General features: G+C 40.1%; 1 protein-coding gene across 1 annotated transcript; it reads right to left on the bottom strand.

Moving 5' to 3' along the window:
- Positions 1–16,675: 16,675 nt before the first annotated feature.
- On the bottom strand, positions 16,676–18,667 carry LOC104589500 (transcription factor MYB60). The gene is made up of 3 exons (XM_010247851.2): positions 18,407–18,667; positions 17,850–17,979; positions 16,676–17,640 (listed from the first exon to the last, which is right to left on the bottom strand). Exons 1-3 carry the CDS (start codon positions 18,537–18,539, stop codon positions 16,941–16,943), a joined length of 963 nt encoding a protein of 320 aa, XP_010246153.1. The 5' UTR covers positions 18,540–18,667; the 3' UTR covers positions 16,676–16,940.
- Between the last annotated feature and the right edge of the window lie 230 nt (positions 18,668–18,897).

Genomic DNA, 18,897 nt, shown 5'->3' on the forward strand with positions numbered 1-18,897 from the left:
TACAGATATGATAAGGGATTATCCTTATCTCTTAAAGAGAATCCGGATCCAAATACAACATTTGGATTAGGAAACTCCTAATGGGGTTAGGAGAAGCTCTATTTAAGGCTATAAATAGAGGAGGAGGGCAAACCCTAATTAAACCAATCAGATTACAGAATCAAAAGAGAAGACAGCTCCAGTTGGACTGATGCCATCTTCTGCCCTTGCCTCCTCTTTTTGTTGCCGCCATTGCCAGTTCGATCTCCACCTGTAGGAGCGATCAAGAAAGGTTCTTGAAATCAATTTTTGGTGAAAAACTGATATGAAGTCATGGTCACTCACCCTCCATCGAAATCTTGCTGAAGAACCACCTGCTGATTCTGCTCCACCCTACACTATGTCATCTTCAGTGGGAGTAGTCTTTGGTGTTTTCCTTGGGCGAACACCTTCGTTGGGAGTTATTGTTACTCTGTATCAGGTACATCCCTCTCCTACCTTTTGGTTTCAGATCTGGTCCGGTTTAGGTTCAAGATTGATCCTTGAAAATGCAATTTTCTAAAATAGGGAATGTGATTCCCATATGGGAGAGAGAGAAATTTTTTGAAATTTTGCCTTACCTACCTGCAGGGTTCGGCTATCCATATGATGCATCTCTCATCCCTTTTATATCCTAGTCCACCAGGATGCCACATGCTCCATGCAAAGGCCCTGTTCTAGTAGATGCGATCTCACATACCCTAGTCCGCCTAGGATGTCGCATGCTCCATGCTAAGGCCCTGTTCTGGCAGGTGCGCTCTTAAACACCCCCTGGTCTATCCAGGATGTTGCATGCTTCATGCGAAGGCCATGGCAATCCCAGGCGTGTCCTTACATTCCCTGGCAACCCCAGGTGCACTTATATCACCTGGAAACCCTAGGCTTGCACTTAAATTCCCTGACAACCCCGGCAAGGCCATGGCAACCCAAGGCGTATTCACATCCCCAGGAAACCCCTGGGGAGCTTCATCAATATCAGGTACGGTTCCTGCCTTTTTTTATGGTGATACTTTATCCAACTTATAAGCACAATGGTCTAAGGGAGAGAAAACTTCACTCGTCCCGTACATCAACAACAACACTTTGCTAAAGGGCTTTGCCCCTCATTCAAAATTCCATTTCTATGAAATGACAATTATCTACTTATTTACACAACATTGCTTGGGATAACTTCTTCACACATAATAGTATCTCAGATGTTGGAATAACACTTCGCTTTCTTCCATAGCAACCTACGAGAAAGTTTACTATGCCTATCCTAACACATGATTACGATAAAGTCTACCGAAGGCTCGATCCTAAAACACCTAATTATGATTATTTCCTAAAAATGGCTGCGAAGTGCCTTCCTATGACATTGGAACACTTACAGCTTCTTTCTTCTCAAACAACATTTAACACTCGCGCTGAGTCTCCAAAATAAGGGGCACTTACACCCTTGGCAACCCCAGGGACGCTTTAGTGACATCAGGTATTTTCTCTGCCTAATACAGATACTCAATTTAACTTATAAATGCAACAATTTGAAACATAGACGATAACACTTTTCTATGAACAATGCGCGATCAAATACTTCCCTCAAGAGATTACAAAAAATCATCGCAAAAGGCAACAAAGGGCTACCTCGAGCCCTAAACCATATCACTTAGAGACTTATTTTTCCCGTGCACGACAACATTCGTCTCATTCCCCGGGAAGTCATATTCCTCCATTAAAAGGTTCAATTTCACCTTTCCCAGGTGCATACTAAGTTGTTACATCATACCGAGATAACCTTATTGCACCTATTAATGTTTCAGGAAACGGAACAATAAGCAAATTCCCTTCTTCTCTCTAAGCGTTTTGAGATACAGAGGCGTTCGCTCACGAACTGAAGGTAACAAGTTGCAAAACCAAGTAGTCTTCCCACAACAATAATCAATCAAGCGCCATGACATTCTAACTATTCATATATCACTCACACGAAAAGAGCAAGTGTTTTTCTCATATGATGGCCAAAATTCTTTTCGAAAAGCCGAGACTCATGAATAACGATGCTAACAAGGTAGTGCAGGGACTATCCTTGTGCTGTTGCTAAATCATCTCATCATTTGTGTAATGGCATCTAAGTCAACTTCCATCTTTTGTATTTTACTATCTTTGCCTACCTTTTGATGTCTATGATAAAGTTTATCGCACCGATACTAATTCTTGTATGCGATGAAGACCGACAAATACATAACGATAACCTCATTCAAGAAAATCACTCGAACACTGGCAAGGATCTTGCCACTAATGACCTTTTGTCTTCTAAAACGATGTCCACACCGAAACTAAGGGGAGCGTAAAACTCCATCTCCTGTGATAGTTTGTAAATATGGTGTAGTTATACTTGTAATATTACTTCATTGCAATCAAGGATCAGCAGTTTCAGAGATACTCAATTGTGACCGGGTCCACGAAGTATCCAACCTTCCTTAAGAAGAACGCTGATTATCTACCCACTCACACAATGGCATATGAGATAACTCCCCTGCCCCTGATGAGTAACTACGAGTGTCCACATAGAAGCCCAATCCTTCTTCATATCAACTATATTTTTTAAAGACTTGCCCACATGGCTCAAGGTCCATTCAATCCTTCACCTTCGTTTCGCATCCAGCCGCCACCTAGCTTAAGTTTTTCTCGATAGAGAACATTCTATCAAGATACAGGGGGGCTGAACATTAAAGCAACCAACTATTCATTTCACTTGTCTCTTGAATCAACAACTTCTATCAAGAAACAGGGGGACTAAAATAGAGAAAGTATTTTGCTATACCTTACAAAATGCTCCTATGATGTTTCTGACACTTACACCTGCAAAAACTCTGATGAAGAAAGCAAATACAAGTTAACATGACACCCTATCAAAAAGACAAGGGGGCTGAATCACAAAATGAAAACTTTTTTCGCACGCAAAGTTCGCACAGCATCTTGCCAAGAACAGGAGTGATCATCAAACCTAATGCGAAAAGATCAGGATGCCAGAACATCTACAATTCTCTTCCTCATCACCCCATCGCAAAACCCCAAAGCAAACATTATGACAAAATGCTTATCAGTAAGTGGATAAGCAGGGGGTCTAATGTAGGTACATAGTGGTCACTAAGACCATCAGAGTACAAATGGTGTCAAACCAACACTACATGAACGCTTGCGATGAATCCATAACCTATCGCACATTTGCAATGAGTTCATAGCTCATCGCAAATCTGCGAAGAACTCATACCCGGGACATGTCACAATGAACTTCAGCTAGCTCAAATCTGCGATAAAACTTAGATACGTGCAAATCTATGATGACCTATAAGACACACGTGGATTTGCAATGAACCTCGTACACGTACGAATTTGCAATGAACCCGAACATGCGCGGAGCTGCGATGTACCCGACACCCTAACAGAATTGTGAAATCATAGTAGATCAGGAATAAATGCCGGTTACACATGCGTCTTTAAGTTACGCATACAGGTTTAATGAAAGTACACCCGCCAAACGATGATGTCACCCATGCTATGCCAGTATAATAGGGTCACATACAGAGAGAATATGGAAGGGATAGGATTCTCTAATAATGATTCCTTAAAAATCAAACAAAAGGAAAGATCTCCTTTCCTAACAAAAAAGATCCCCTATCCTAACAGGAAAGAACTTCTTCCTTGATAACCCTAATGATAGCTATAAATATATAACCCTAGCAAGTGCACTAGTTATCAAGTAGTATAAAATATTGTTCCCACGGGGATTTAACAAAATAAGTATTAGAACCACAATCTTCCCTAATTATCTGGACAACCAAAAATCAGGATTGAGCAAGAACTATTGAAAATAAAAATTAGCATAAGAAAGTAAAACTGAAGGTGATCACTAATCGAAACTGCAAAGGATGGGATCGCTAGGGCTTTTGGTCCACCTAACCAATGTAATGAATATTAGTGGATCCGATTTACCAAGATTAGTTGTCATTCTCATAAGCTGAAGTCTTACCAATTTTATTTAATATTCTCTCTCGAGATATACTAAACCTACGCCCACCAGGTAGCCCTTCGATCTCTCGAGTAGAACTCTCAAGATGGGAGTGCATTAAGTCCAAGAAGACCATGAAATTCAGATGAATCATGTATATATATCTCTATATATCATTCAATTCACACTATGAATTATTTAGTCGATTATGTGAATTCCTCTCTCGAGTAGAACTCTTAAGAGGTGGCCAAACTCTTAATTGCATTAAGCACAATAATTCATAGACTATATGAAAATCACAATCTTGGATAAATCATAAAGATAAAAATATACTCATTAACATGATTAAGCTTTCCTTAGCCCTAGCAAGAAACAAATCAGTTCATAATAGAAGAATTAAAGCAAACAAAGGGAAAGAAAGAACTCTTAGAATCGCCCATGATGCTGAGATCTCCTCCTCTTGCCGCCACCTTCTTCTTGAATTCTTGCTCCTTTCTTGACTGATTGCTCCTTTCTTCTTGATTCAATCCCCAAGATTGAGTGATTGTGTGATCCTAAAGCTGGTCTGCCCCCTCCTTTATATAGCTTAAAGGGGAGGGTGTGGTCTCCTACTTCCTCTTGAAGTTGATCTTTACAAGAATAGAAAGTCCTATCCTAATTCTAATTTTATCTTTTTATCTAATGAACTCAATCCTCTTATCTCTCTAAGATTACATCAAGAATTTAGATCTGGAATGACTCTTCTGAGTTTCTTGTTCTTGGATTCGTATTAGACCTCCTCTGCGAATTGGGCTTCAGCCAGGCTTTTCTACAAGTTGGGCTTCAGCTGCGGATTGGGCCTTCCTATGAATTTGTCACGACTTTGGGCCCGGATTTGACTTCGATGCAGGCCGAATCTGCGAAAGCCAAAAACATGAAAGTTGTGGATTTTGCTCTTATCTTTCCAGTGGATCTTGAATCAGCCCATTCGGAGTTCGGATACGCGAGTTACGCCCAGATTACTGAACAATGTCGAAATTGTGAAAAATCATCCGATTTGTCTTTCTTTGCTCTTGATGCCTTCTTTCATGCCCTGAACAAAAATATGAGTCCAATTAGATGCTAACTTGGTATAAAAGACATAATAATTGGGGATAAAAATATGATAAATTCTATTCTCATCACCTAACTTTCTCTCTATTAAAGGGGGAAAGAGAATTCTTCCCCAAGGGGAGACAACACAATAACTTGGACCTAGGGTTTCTCACAAAGCGGGATTCTCCCTTCTCTCTTCTCTTCCTCCCTCTTCTCCATGTCCTTTCTCTTTCTTTCCCGCAGCCATCTTCGGACCTTCGGAGAACTAACCAACTGTTAGGAGTCCACGGTGAAAACACCTAGCATATGACAGTCCCAACGTGACAGTCCACATTGTAGGGGCTGTAACGGTTCATGCCATTCTTTCGGCACACTTCCAGAGCTGGCTAAAGGTTTCCACTTTGACATTTTCAATGTCGATTCGGTAGGTTTGGTGCATTCCCTGTATGCATTGTTCCATGAAACTTTTCTTAGTCGCATGTTCCCCGAAAACTGAGTTAGTCATCTTCTAGAAGTGCATGACATAGGCTAGGAGGTCTTCTCCAATGTGCTGCTCTATGTTCTAAAGGTCCGCCATTGTTTGCTTCCATTCGAGGGTAAACCATTTGGACAGGAACCTTTTCATATGTTCAACCCAAGAATCAATGCTCCCAACTGTTAGCTTAACAAACCAAGAATACACTGGCCCGGTTAATGACTTGAAAAATTCTTGAACTTTCAAATCGCTGTCCAAGGTGAACACCCCTAGGGCATCTTCGAGTTTGTTGACGTGTTCTTGTTGACTCCCTTTCTCACCGCCATACAAGGGCCACTGTTGTGGTGATGTGTAACCGGTGGGGTAAGGTTTGTACAAAATACGATTGGTGTATGGCTTTTGGAGTGTATGGGTTGGCTTTTGTTTTGGCTTTCTTCTATTAAGGCCTAAACATAGTCCCTAATTTCCATCTGACTAACAGGCACTTCAGCCATTGTATTTCCTTAGGTCACTGTACAGGTCTGCTCGATGATGGAGAGATGTGTCTTCTGGGCCATATCGAGTATAGGCGAGCGATTAACTGCTGACGAGTATCTCTCAATCACTCTGAGAGTCGAGGCCCCAGAGTGACTAGAGGGCATGGGTGTAGAAGGGCCAGCAGGGGTGAAAGAAGAGTGCTCAGGCGTGGCTGCCTTCTATAGTAGTAGTTGTAGGGTGCTTATCATCTAGGCATACATCTGTTCTAACTAATCAAAGAGGGCTTCAAAACTGTAGACTTTATGGAATAAGATCTCAATGTTTTCTTGGTCAGCAGTTTCCTAAGCAACTTGATCCTCAGGCTCCATATTAGCGTTCTCGAGGTTATCATGTTGCTCTTTAGGGATAGAGGAAAGGTTGATTATACGAGCGGTCATTCTTTGTGGTCAGGGATGGAACTAGAGATTCTAATGTAAGTATGGTGGTAAGGCTAGATAAGGTGGTCTCATTGAAGAATGAAGAAGGGTTAGGGTTGAAGGCTATGAGGGAAATAATGAGTAAGCTTTTGCTTCCAGGGAATCTCAATAGGGTCGAGTAGTAAGGGTGGTCGAAGAGAATATCTCGATCGTATTATGCAACCCCCTTTTATAGGGGAAGTCGCGATACCTTAAGGAGAAGGATTCCAAAAAGGGTTTGACTCCCATTAGGAAAGGGAATCCTCGTCTTTATGTCTGTTATCAAAGAAATGCCACTAGGGTTTCTCTACATGTTTAATGAGATCCTCTAAGGACAAAGTTTCCTTTTCCTTGAAGATTCTTGCCTAGCACATGTAGGTTACATCCCGTCATGGGTTTTTTCATGGATACGTGTCAAGGACAAGTTTTTGGGTCTGATTATCATGCTCAGATGTCTGCTCGATCGTCTCTAGGGTGCATCATAATAGATTGTTGTGACTGGGAAGGATGTTAACCTTCCCCCCCCCCCCCCAAGCAGGTGTCATTGGTATTAGGGTCTATCCACTGTTCGTTATAATGTGAGATACCATCTCGCATCAATCGCAAGGCACTAGTAGTATGTTTGCTTAGTGATGTTGTTTTATGTCCATCGCAAGTCTTAGGCAATACTCATTGCTCATCACAGGTCCCAGGATGCATTTCATGCCCATCGCAAGTTCTAGATGGTTTTCTAAGCTCTTCGCAAATACATGTGTCTCTGTTTTGATACCTCTATTGTGATTATGACAATGGAGGATCGTACGTACTTACACCTTCTTTAATTAAAGGAATGCCTTTATATAGGCTCTGGTTGTAGCACATCTAAGATCATTGGTATGTCTCATTTGGAGGTGGTTTCACACCTAGAGATGAACTCCATGTAAAGCGATAGAGCTTATCTGATTACCTCTGAAAAGGGCGGGATGGGAGTTAGTTCCATCAACATGGAGGTGTGATCCTAGAGGAGTTGGAGATGATAAACTACTCATTGAGGAGGTCATCCATCACATCTTGCAGATCACCAAAGGGGCCTTGGTTTAGTCAATGGAAGTAGGTTGCATCTTACGCCAACTTGGCCCTCCCCAAGGCGTCCGTAGGTTAGCCTACCGAGGTGGGGTCGAGGTAGTTAAGGCAGGTGCAATGTGTCCTTATTGCTTCCGAAGTCATTGCTTGCACAACACTAAGATGTCGTATGACGATTCTAGGGACTTTAAGCTCGGCTCTCCTAAGCTAAAGGGTTGTGGGTAAATGAGCAGCCTAGTGTTTTATGGGCTTACTGCATGATGATCAAGATGATCCGTTCAACTTAACATATGGAACTGAGGTCACCATCCCTATCAAGATTGAGGTGTTGGCCTTGCGATTAGAGGCATACAAAAAGAAATGAACGACGATGAGCTGCAGACCAACCTAGATTTAGTAGAGGAGGTTCGTGACTTAGTTTATATCTAGACTGCGACATACTAGCGATGTGTAGCTTGGTACTATAATGCCTTAGTTAAGAGACGCCAATTCTGAGTTGGTGACCTGTACTCAGGAAGGTTATGGTACCTAAACATGGCTCAGGAAAGCTAGGTCCTAACTTGGAAGACCCCTACACATTATGCAAGGTCAGTGGTTAAGGAATGTACGAGCTCGAAACCCTCGAGGGGAGGCAAGTCCCCCGTGAGTGAAACATTGAAAACATGGAAAGATACTACATATGAAGATTACCTAAGTCTCGGCCAGCGTACACCAAAGTTGAGAAACGTATTTTAAGTATAAAGCACCACCTCAACTAAAGAATTTCAATCCTAAAACTTAACCACCCACTTCGGAGACCTAGTCAAGCTGACCTATGCTATGAACACTTCGGCTAAAAGATTAAAAGGGGAAGCCAAACCGCTTTCAGCTCTGAGGCACCCTTAAGCCATCCTTGAAACACGTTGGCAATAAATGGCCGACCTATGCAAGTCGGCCCCCATCCAAGCAGCTTGGCAATGTTTTGACTTAGCTGAAATTTTAAGAGGCCAATTCGCTCTTAACACCTTGGCCTACCCATGCTTTGACACCATGTCTTACATTTTAGACTTAGCCATGTTCTCAAACATGGAAAATAGAAGAATACGAAGGGGAGCACAAAAAGTTTCAAAAAAAGGGAATTTCATTACTCAAGGAAAGGAAAAGAAAAGAAACAGTACAAGTTCCAAAAAAAAGAAGAAAGACAACAAATCTAAAGCCGAGCACATAGGCTCAGGATACAATAAGTCTAAAAGGAGAAAATTTCCAAGTTCTCATCAGCTACTCCTCCTGCTCACCCTCTGCCTCGGCATCATCCTCGCTGTTCTCATCTCCCTCCTCTTCTGGGGTCGAAGGCTCTCGGTTGACCTCCTTGGACAGTTCATAAGGAACTGACCTAATTGACAGAGAGCTGAAGTCAAAGTTGGGGTAAAGGGATTGAAGGAAGCAACAACAAAGCTTGAAGCCGCTCTTCAGAGAGGGCATAGTGGCCTCGACCTTCTCTCTCTTGTACTCTGATGACAGATGGAACCATTCAACCATCGCAACCTCGGCCTAGCGAATGTCTTCGGTGTACTTAGTCTGTCGTTCTTCAAGCTGGCGGTCTCATGCTTGCACTTCGCCAATTAGATTGGCAATTATCACCCTGACTTCCTCTAGCTCTTGGTTCATGCCAACGCTAAGGTTGCATAAGCACTTACGATCCTCCTTGGCACTATGACAGGCCTCTTTGACACTAACACGGGCCGCCTCTAACTGAGCTTACAGAGATTCAATGTTTGCCCTTATCTCGCAGGCCTCACACCTCAAAGTGGTGACCTGGTCCATAGTGTTGGCTTGTGAGCAATAAAGGAGCACAATAAGAACCAACAAGAACATGAAAGAATAATTTCAAACTAGACCTACATACCTGCAAGATACACCGAGTCATCCTAGTGTCAACCTTGGTGGGGTCGAGCCTAGTGTAGGCCTGAACATCTTTAGGAAGGAAAATTCCCTTCCCCATTTAAAGGGCAACTAAAGGATTGTGAATCCAATCGGTCATCAGGATATTCACGTGGGGGATGAATGGAGGAACCTATGAACTAGTGGTACCAGCTGCGTGCTCAAGGGTAGTAACGTGGGGCAAGGAGATAGTCTGATCTAAGATGACATGGTCGGATTCAACACACAAAGGGTCCCCGCCCTCCTCAAGGTCGACCACCTCGCGCACACACCCGGCCGACCTGCCCTCGATTGATGAATGCACCGAGTCTCCAGCCCTCCTCTTCTTCTTTGAAGGGCATTTAGCAACTAATAGATAGAAGTAGTATTGGACATATCTACAACATAACAATAAAGAGTTAGTTTGGAACAAAGAAGCATTTCACAACACAAAAGTAATCAACAATAATCAGGCTGACATACCTACGAGGCTCAGACCAGCCTGCACAAGCATCGGCTCGATTAAGGACTCATCAATCATTAACCACCAAGCTACGAGGAGTTGAACTTTGTTGCACGATGCCTCTTCGAATTGAATCTCAGGGAATCTTTTCGACTTACGTTTCCAAGTGTTGCCCATAGGCAAGCCATTCTCATCAGAAAGGAAGAAGTATCTCGTCTTCTAGTCCCTTACCTTGGTCAAGAAGCCACCCATGAGTTTATATCCAGGTCGATAACTTATGTAATAACAATAGGCCTCATTGGGAACCCTCTTGATCTGGAAAAGTCCCGAGAAGATTTCTATGTCTAAGAGGAAGTCGAGGTGGTGACAGAGTGAGATGGTCCCTACAATCATTCTAATGGAATTGGGGTAGAGTTGACCTATGGAGATGCCATAGTACCTAAGGATCTCACAAATGAAAGGTTGAAGAGGAAACCTCAAGCCGACAACTAGAGCCTCCTCAAAGACACATATCTTGGCCTGATTGTGACTCTAAGGAAATTGGTCTGGGCTGGGCTAGATGCAACCAAAGGTGTTTGGAATTTGGAAAGTATAGATCAAGCCTATGATCTCCTATCCACTCAGCCAAGGTACACACCTCGGACCAGATGAATTGAGAGGACTCCCTCTCTAACTCACTTGAAGACATAACTTAAAATGAAGGATTCATTGACACAGAGAGGGGAGCAACCAACCTCACCCAAACCGAACTAACTTTGCCGAACTAGAATCGATGTTGTCGCGAACTTTCTCTCCAACCTTGCCAAAGGGTGTGAACAACCAATGGCCAAGATGTGTTCAATTTTTGAGGATGAATTCAAATTTTGAATTTGCATGTTCATTTTGAAATTGAAACCTACCGCATGTCCGCTAGCCTACCCATTGGACCGGCCCAGGCGAGCAAACCGAGCTGACACTAGATCGATCGAAGAGGACTCATTGACACAGAGAGGGGAGAAACCAACCTCACCCAAACCGAACTAACTTCGCCGAACTAGAATCGATGTTGTCGCGGACTTTGTCTCCAACCTTGCCAAAGGGTGTGAACGACCAATGGCCAAGATGTGTTCAATTTTTGAGGACGAATTCAAATTTTGAATTTGCATGTTCATTTTGAAATTGAAACCTACCGCATGTCCGCCAGCCTACCCATTGGACTAGCCCGGGTGAGCAAACCGAGCTGACACCAGACCGATCGAACCTATCACTCTAGGCCAAGGATCCACGAGTTACTTCCTTCACTGAACTGACCTTGACTCGGGAGTGGGGCAACTAATGAGGGTGATTTGACACTCTAGTGACATCGTGACACATGGCACCCTAGAACCACCATACAACATCTCAGCACCATGCAAGCAATGACTTCAAAAGCACTTCAAACACACCACACCTGCCTTAACTGCTTCAACCCCACATCGGCAAGCCAACATGCAGACGCCTCGTAGAGGGTCAGGTCGACGTAAGAGGCGACCTGCTTCCGTCAACCAAACCAAGGCCATCTGCCGACCTGCATGACATGATGGGTGAGCTCCTCCACAAGTGGGTTATCATCTCCAACTCCAAGATCATGTCGCCTCATCGACAAAACTGACTCCTGTCCCACCTGCTTCGGAGGTAACTGGATAAGCTCTATCACTTTATGTAGAGTCCTACTCTGGGCATGAAACCACCTCAGAAGAAGACGGGCTGATGATCTTGGTTGCACTACGTGAAGCCTACGACAACCAACACAAAGGTGTTTCTTTGATCAGAGAAGGTGCACGCGATTTAGCATCCACAGCTCCCTAGCTATCTTGCTTTCTAGCTTTCAAACACTCTTCGCTAACTTAAGCATCAGAGTAGCAACCCCAGGTAAAGTAACCCGAGTACTCTGATATTGTTCTCTTGCAGCTCAACCAGGTGACTAGCCCAGAATTTGAGTTGTCCTCCAACAAGGAGCACGAGATCGCGTAACGTCAATATATATATATATATAGAGACTAGATGACCTCGCTAGCCCAAAATTTGAGTTGTCCTCCAACAAGGAGCACGAGATCGCGTAACGTCAATATATATATATATATAGACCAGATGACCTTGCTAGCCTGGAATTTGAGTTGTCCTCCAACAAGGAGCACGAGATCGCGTAACGTCAATATATATATATATATATATTAAATTTTCAGAAATGAAATCAGATCGGATCATATTCAGATATCCAACATGATTAATGGATTTGAATTCGAATCAGTGTTTGTAAGATCCAATTGGATCTTTAGATCTACTATTTATACTGTTAGATCAAATTTGAATATACCCTGATTCAAATCCAATCCAGATCTATTTTCATCCCCATAAATGTCAATGGAAAATATTCTTCATAAAAAGACATTTATCTTTGAAAACATGATTCTAGTCCTAGAAGATGGTAGTTTTGTAGTCTCCGATGTCAAAATATAAATTGCTTAAGTTTTTTTGTTGCATGAAATTTGGGTAAACTATAAAGAACTATCATGTAATTTGGGAGTTATGATACTCTCTAAACTTTCATTTGCAATAGGAAGCTACCTTGTACTTGTATATTCCATCACTTTGTTCCTGTTGTTGGCATTTCGTTATTATTAAACTTTTATGATACCATTTTGCCCAGATATAATAACTTTTATGGGACTATCATAATTCCCAAAGTAAAGGGTAGTTCTTCATAATTTACCCCAATTTATGATGGGAAGCTACCCTGTACATTTATATTCCAACACTTTACTCCTGTTGTTGGCATTTAGTTATTAATTTATGATACCATTTGCCCTCTCCTTTACTATATCTCCAAAACCCAAGTTGAGGTGGAGTGTCTACCATAAGGAATACACCCTTAGGCTCAGTTTGGAAAGAGTACAAATGCAAATATGTACAGTGCAAATGCATACAAGATAATATAAAATATAAGGTTTTGTACTCTACATATTTACATTTGTACTCCTTCCAAACTGAGCCTTAGTATTTGTTTTTTCCTTCCACAAAAATGCATAAGAGTTACGCCAAGAATTGCAACATAATCAACCTATTTCCACCCCTTCCACATCACAACAACAATGCACAACCAATCCTACAATTACAACCCATATACCTAGCTATACTCGGAGTAATCTGCTCAATATGTCAAAACATTTTCTCAGCTTTTCTTTTTTTCCAGTTTTCAAGGATGCAAGCAACTAAAGATGTACAACATGGACTTTATCATGTTCATCAGGAGGTTTGAGAGTGAGGATGACCCATTGTTTGTGAAACTCAAAGCATTAAACGGGGAAAACAGGTGGTCAACGACCGGAGGTTGCAGCTATTCTATTACAATGAAATTATTATATATTAATATATAATATAAAATTTATTATATATTAATATATTATATATAATGTATTTTAACCGAAACAACCAAAAATCAAACTGAAAATTTCGATTTAGTTATTTTAGTTTTATTGTAATTCGATTTCAGTTTGATTTTCAATTTTTTAATTCGATTTTAAAAAATTTGGTTTATTCGATTCAGTTTTTAACCAAATAAACTGAATGTTCACCCCTACTAATTCGGTAGTTGATCATGACCATTTTTATAATTGGGACCAAAGTTCTTGATTTCCTTGGACATTCTATTATCGCTCTAGGTCAGCGGGTAGGTCTTGGATCGACATTTTGGGTCTCTTAATTTTTACATACGATTCCTGTTTTATTCCTAGTTAGTACTTTTAATTAACATGAATTAATATAAATTAGTCGGAACCCGTGTAATGTACAGGATTTTTAACAGAATTATAAATTAAAATTAATAGGCTTTTAAAGAGCCATGGTAAATAATAGTAATTCAATTAATAACAATAATTAAAATGAAGTACCTTATAGGATCAATGGATCAAACCGTGATATCATTAATATAAAAAATAAAAAGAAAAAGGTAAAACCAATAAGCCGATAAACCTGTTGAACTGGTCATGTGGGTGAACAGTTCAAGCGATGGGTTGATGGGTCAATGACCGGGTGAACGGGTTTTGTAACATGGCGGGTTAGAGGTTGACTAGGCTGAGACTGTGTCTGTGACCACTAGGTCATACCAGTTAGACGCCAGGGCCAACCATAGTTGAAGACACTAGTTTTGACTTTTGACCATTTTCACATATACATTTACAAATTATGTGGCTGATAAAGAAAACATTATAGATGAAAAAATGGGTCATACTACTTAAATACTCCTATAATTTTATAAATTTACTATTTACTAAAACCTAGTCTATAGTTTGTGTTTAACTAATTCCCTATAGTTTGTAATCAATTTACTTAATTGGCCTTCCATTAGATGAAAGTGAAAAGTGACAGTTTTAACAATAACATCCATTCAAATAAATTCAACCAAAAGAAATTAAAAACAAAAATGCCATTTTGCCCCTAACAAAACACGGACAACAACTATTTTTCTTTAATTGGTCAGTTTTGTTTTCTATACAAAAAATTGTTTGGATACTTTTGGAATAAACAACCATAGATCCAGACCCTTGAACATTTTCCACTCAGTTTAAGGGTACTTTTGAAATAAACAACCATAGGTCCGTGCCCTTAAACATTTTTCACTTCGTTTAGGTGACCATGTTACTATTTTCATATGGCAAAACAAATAGTTCTTAATGAAAGGTTGATTAAGTAAATAGGTTACAAACTATAAGGGGTGTTTTAGTAAAATGCAGACCATAGGGGATGTTCTAATAAATGACCCTTTATTTAATCTATCTTCCATTAGATGATAATGGAAGATGACAACTTTTGGCCCTATTTGTTCAATTTTGTTTTCTATCGAAGAAGTTTTAGGGGTACTTTTGAAATAAACAATCATGGCCCCATTCTCTTGAACATTTTCTACTCACTTTTAGGTTATCATATTGCTATTTTTCGGATGGAAAACCAAACACTTCATAGCGAAATATTGAATAAGTAAATAGGTTGCAAATTATAGGGAGTGTTTTAGTAAAATAAAAACTATAAGGTAGGTTTAAGTAAATTCATGAAACCATTGGGGATGTTCTAGTAAATGACCCAAAAAATGAAAATCAAGACGCATTGTATCTTTAAAATCCTCTTTAATTAAAAGCAATCTAAATTTTCAATTTTCATGCTAGAATTCTTCATCCCAGCCCTTTAAGCAGTAATTTAGCTCTTCATGCCAAAAGGTCAAGAGATCACATGTATCGGGTCTATGAACTTCCCAAAAGAAAACAGACTGTACTGGGGGTGCCTCATCATAACTGCAATGAGGTTGCCATACCTTTATTGACCATTTCAAATTTATAGAGTATCTGGACCCATCATTAAATAGCTCTAACTTAATTTCTAAACAAACATGGGATGATTTGATTATTATGATTTTTTTTTCTTTTTTAGTTTGTGTAGCCTTGCTTTAGTTTTGGACCCATGTAATGGTGAGTCTCAAACTCTCAATCTTGTTAACTTAATTAGGGGCCATTTGATCATAACGGCTGAAATTGCTGAACTGAAATTTTATTGCTTTGTCTTTTATAAGTTGTTAAAATAATGAAATAATAAATCTTTCAAAGTTATAGTGAATAGGATTCGACTATGATGCCCGAAAGAAATGATACCGTAAAATCTTACAACCAACCAATCGGCATTATAAAATGAGACGGGTATTTATCAAAATTCACAGGTGACTATGATTGGTCAAAGCCTTTTTTGGTATCATGCATGTCTTTCTGGCACCATAGATTTTTCCTAGTGAATAACTTCCGTTTCAGCAATTAAGGAGCCCACAACCTCCATAAAATCTTATGCCTAAAATACAAAATGATAAGATTTTCAATTCAGCATCTTTAATTGTTATCAAACCCCATTGACGAGGGCACCTAATTTGCATGGCGTTATGCCTTAGAAAGAAGAGCACCCTCAAAGCGGGAACCGATAAGCCGGAGATAAAAACATACACACCCGGCTGAACTACCTATCACGGTTGAACATGCCAGTGTTCACTCTGAGATCCAGCTGTACTGAATACTAGCATGTTCAACCATGATAGGTAATTCAGCCAAATGTGTATGACTTTGTCTCCAGCTCATCCAAACTGCCTCAAAACAGGCAGTTACCATATTAAATTGCAGGATTTGCGTTACATAAGGTCCTTCCCTTATATGGCCATTATTCCCCTCTCCACTCACAGGTGAATATTTTTTACCTTGAAGCAATTAAAACAACACAAATCCATGTTGTAAGAAAGAAAGAAAGAAAAAAAAAAAAGGGTAGGAGTGCACACGTTAACCAATTTAATTCCGGCCCAACCAGAATGCATCTGATCCCACATTTGTATTGGGGACCATGCAATAGTCTCTGCAATCGTTTTAATGAATAGCTGAATCGGGGTTGGTAACCTTTTACTCTTATTGAGCATTGAGAAATAGTATCAATAAATGGGGCTTCCTCTCATTTATTTATTGTTTTACATGTGTCAGCTAGCTACATTCTGCCTTTGGGTCCACATGGACCCGTGCTACAACTCAATGAATCAGCGACATACAGTGGAAGAAGGTGATATACTGATATGCATCCTCATTTCGTAAAATCGAATGTGTAAGATAAACATTAATTGGTGGTCACTAACCAGCTAACTCAGCTAACTAAATACAGAGGTAAGGAGATTGAAACCCATATCATACAAAATAACGTACATAAGTACCCACTTGCAATCACACATGGAAAGGAAAGCTAAATTGGTTAATTTTGCGTATTATTTGACATTCAAATAGAAATGTAAAATGGTTTATTGCAGTGATACAGATCGATCCATTAACTTATCCTACATTTTTGGAGAAATCTCAACTTCCTAGAACCCAAACAAATAATTCAACATTTGATTGTTCATGCAATGACCCTTTTTTTTTTTTTCCTCTCTCTCTCTCTCTTTGGTGAAATTCATTATTCATGCAGAAATTAGAGAGCAACAGATGAGATGATGGGATCTCAGAATATTGGAGACAATTCCACTTCCATCATTTCTTCCATTTGTCCAGTGGAATCATCCAAGAGCCATTTCTCAAGCAAAGATAATGGAGCCTGATTCTCCAATCTTTGCACCCTCTCGGAGGTGCAGTCAAGTGTTTCATCTGTTGGAGTGGTTTGAGAACCCTGAAGAGTAGAGTCACAGGATGACTTCTCCCACGATATGTTGTTCAGGTTGTCCAAGGATAGAAGAGACTCCAACTCTTCGTGTGAAATGATATCACAGTTGTTTTCTTGCTCAACTTTTGCCTGGTTGCATTGAAAAGGGGCTGCTGCCACCGAGTTGCTATTGCTATTGTTGTTTTTGTTAGTATTGCTGTTGCTGCTGCTGCTTTGGTGAGGTTTCTCTTGGTCTTTTCTGCCATTATTGGACTTTGGGGAAGACCTCATCCATCCTTCTAGGAGTCTTGAGATGTTCTCTGTGCTTGAAGCATAGGTGGAGCTCTGATTTAACCTGAGAAGTGAGACATGGTTGTTGATATCCAAGTTCCTTTTGTCGCTGTAGCTCTTGGAAACAAGGTGACGGTTGGTTGAATTGGATACTAGTTGAGGATCCAAAGCTGTTTGAAATTTCTTAATTTTCTTCTTCAAGTGGGTGTTCCAGTAATTCTTGATATCATTGTCTGTTCTCTGTGGAAGATAAGAAGCTATCGCTGCCCATCTGTGGACAAGTAAAGAAAAATAAATCAAAAGAGAAACAAATATAAAAAAAAAAAGAATTTTCTAATCTTTATTATTATAATTGCATTAGAGCTTCTCCTGTGCTTGTATACTTCAAATAAAGCAGTGCTATTTTTTTTTTTAGTTTTACAGCTGAATTATATGAAAGTCTTGATTTAAAATATTAGTAGATAGGATTCAGAGAATTACTTGTTACCCAATAAAGCTTGTAGATGTATTATCATCCCTTCTTCATGAGGAGTGAAGTTCCCACGCTTGATTCCTGGTCTTAGGTAATTAGTCCACCTAAGCCTGCAACTTTTACTGCACCTCAACAAGCCTTGGGATTCACAAAAACCGGTAATCATCAGAGACTCATAATAATCAAACACTCCTCTCTAATTTTATACAAAGGATCATTTTCCACAAAACCATGTAGTACAAAAAGTTCAGTGAAACAAAAATAGCTTCCTAAGATGTAAAAGAGAAGGCTTTTAGGGTAAGGTTTCATGCCTCCTTTCTTTTCTGATCAATAATAAATTCCCCCTTCACCCTTCAAAAAAAAAAAAAAAGAAGAGAGAGAGAGAGCCTTTAGGTTTGTTACTTTCTAATTAGTGAAGAAGATGACGACGGAGATGAAGATGAAGACAAAGACTAAGTCAAAGAAGATGAAGATGATGATGATGGTGAAGACGAAGTCAAAGAAGAAGAAGAAGAAGATGATGATGATGATGATGATGATGATACTAAGTCTTTTGTGATCTTACCGGTGTTTGTAGGAACTGATCTCCAGTTACCAGGTCCATGTTCCTGGATATAAGAGACTAAGATGATGTCTTCTTCAGGTGTCCAAGGTCCTTTCTTGATACCAACCTTATCGCAGCAAGGAGGTCTCCCCATGGCCTAATGATCCTATCCTAGCACTTCCTGGATCTCCTTTCTTCTCTGGGTCTAACTAGAACTTCCTGAAACAGGTGACAGTTTATATACAAGATGACTTAGAGAAAAGGGAGGCACTTTTCACCCACTGATCGACCTGGCTGACTGACCATATGCCTTTATTTCAACTTCTTTTTAGTCAAATTGCTAAACCAAAGTCAGCTGGGAAGTTGAATGCATTCTTTGTTTCTCCCGTTTTAGGTCACAAGAAGTAGCAGTTCCTTCCAAAAAGTAGAAACTTCAATTCCTACCATAGTAATTTTTTCTTCTTCCTAAACTTACAGTTATGTTCAATTAATGCTTTTAATATTGGACAAAT

Source organism: Nelumbo nucifera, chromosome 2 (genome assembly GCF_055504915.1).
Source record: "Nelumbo nucifera cultivar China Antique chromosome 2, China Antique-T2T, whole genome shotgun sequence".
NCBI classification, from domain to species: Eukaryota; Viridiplantae; Streptophyta; class Magnoliopsida; order Proteales; family Nelumbonaceae; genus Nelumbo; species Nelumbo nucifera.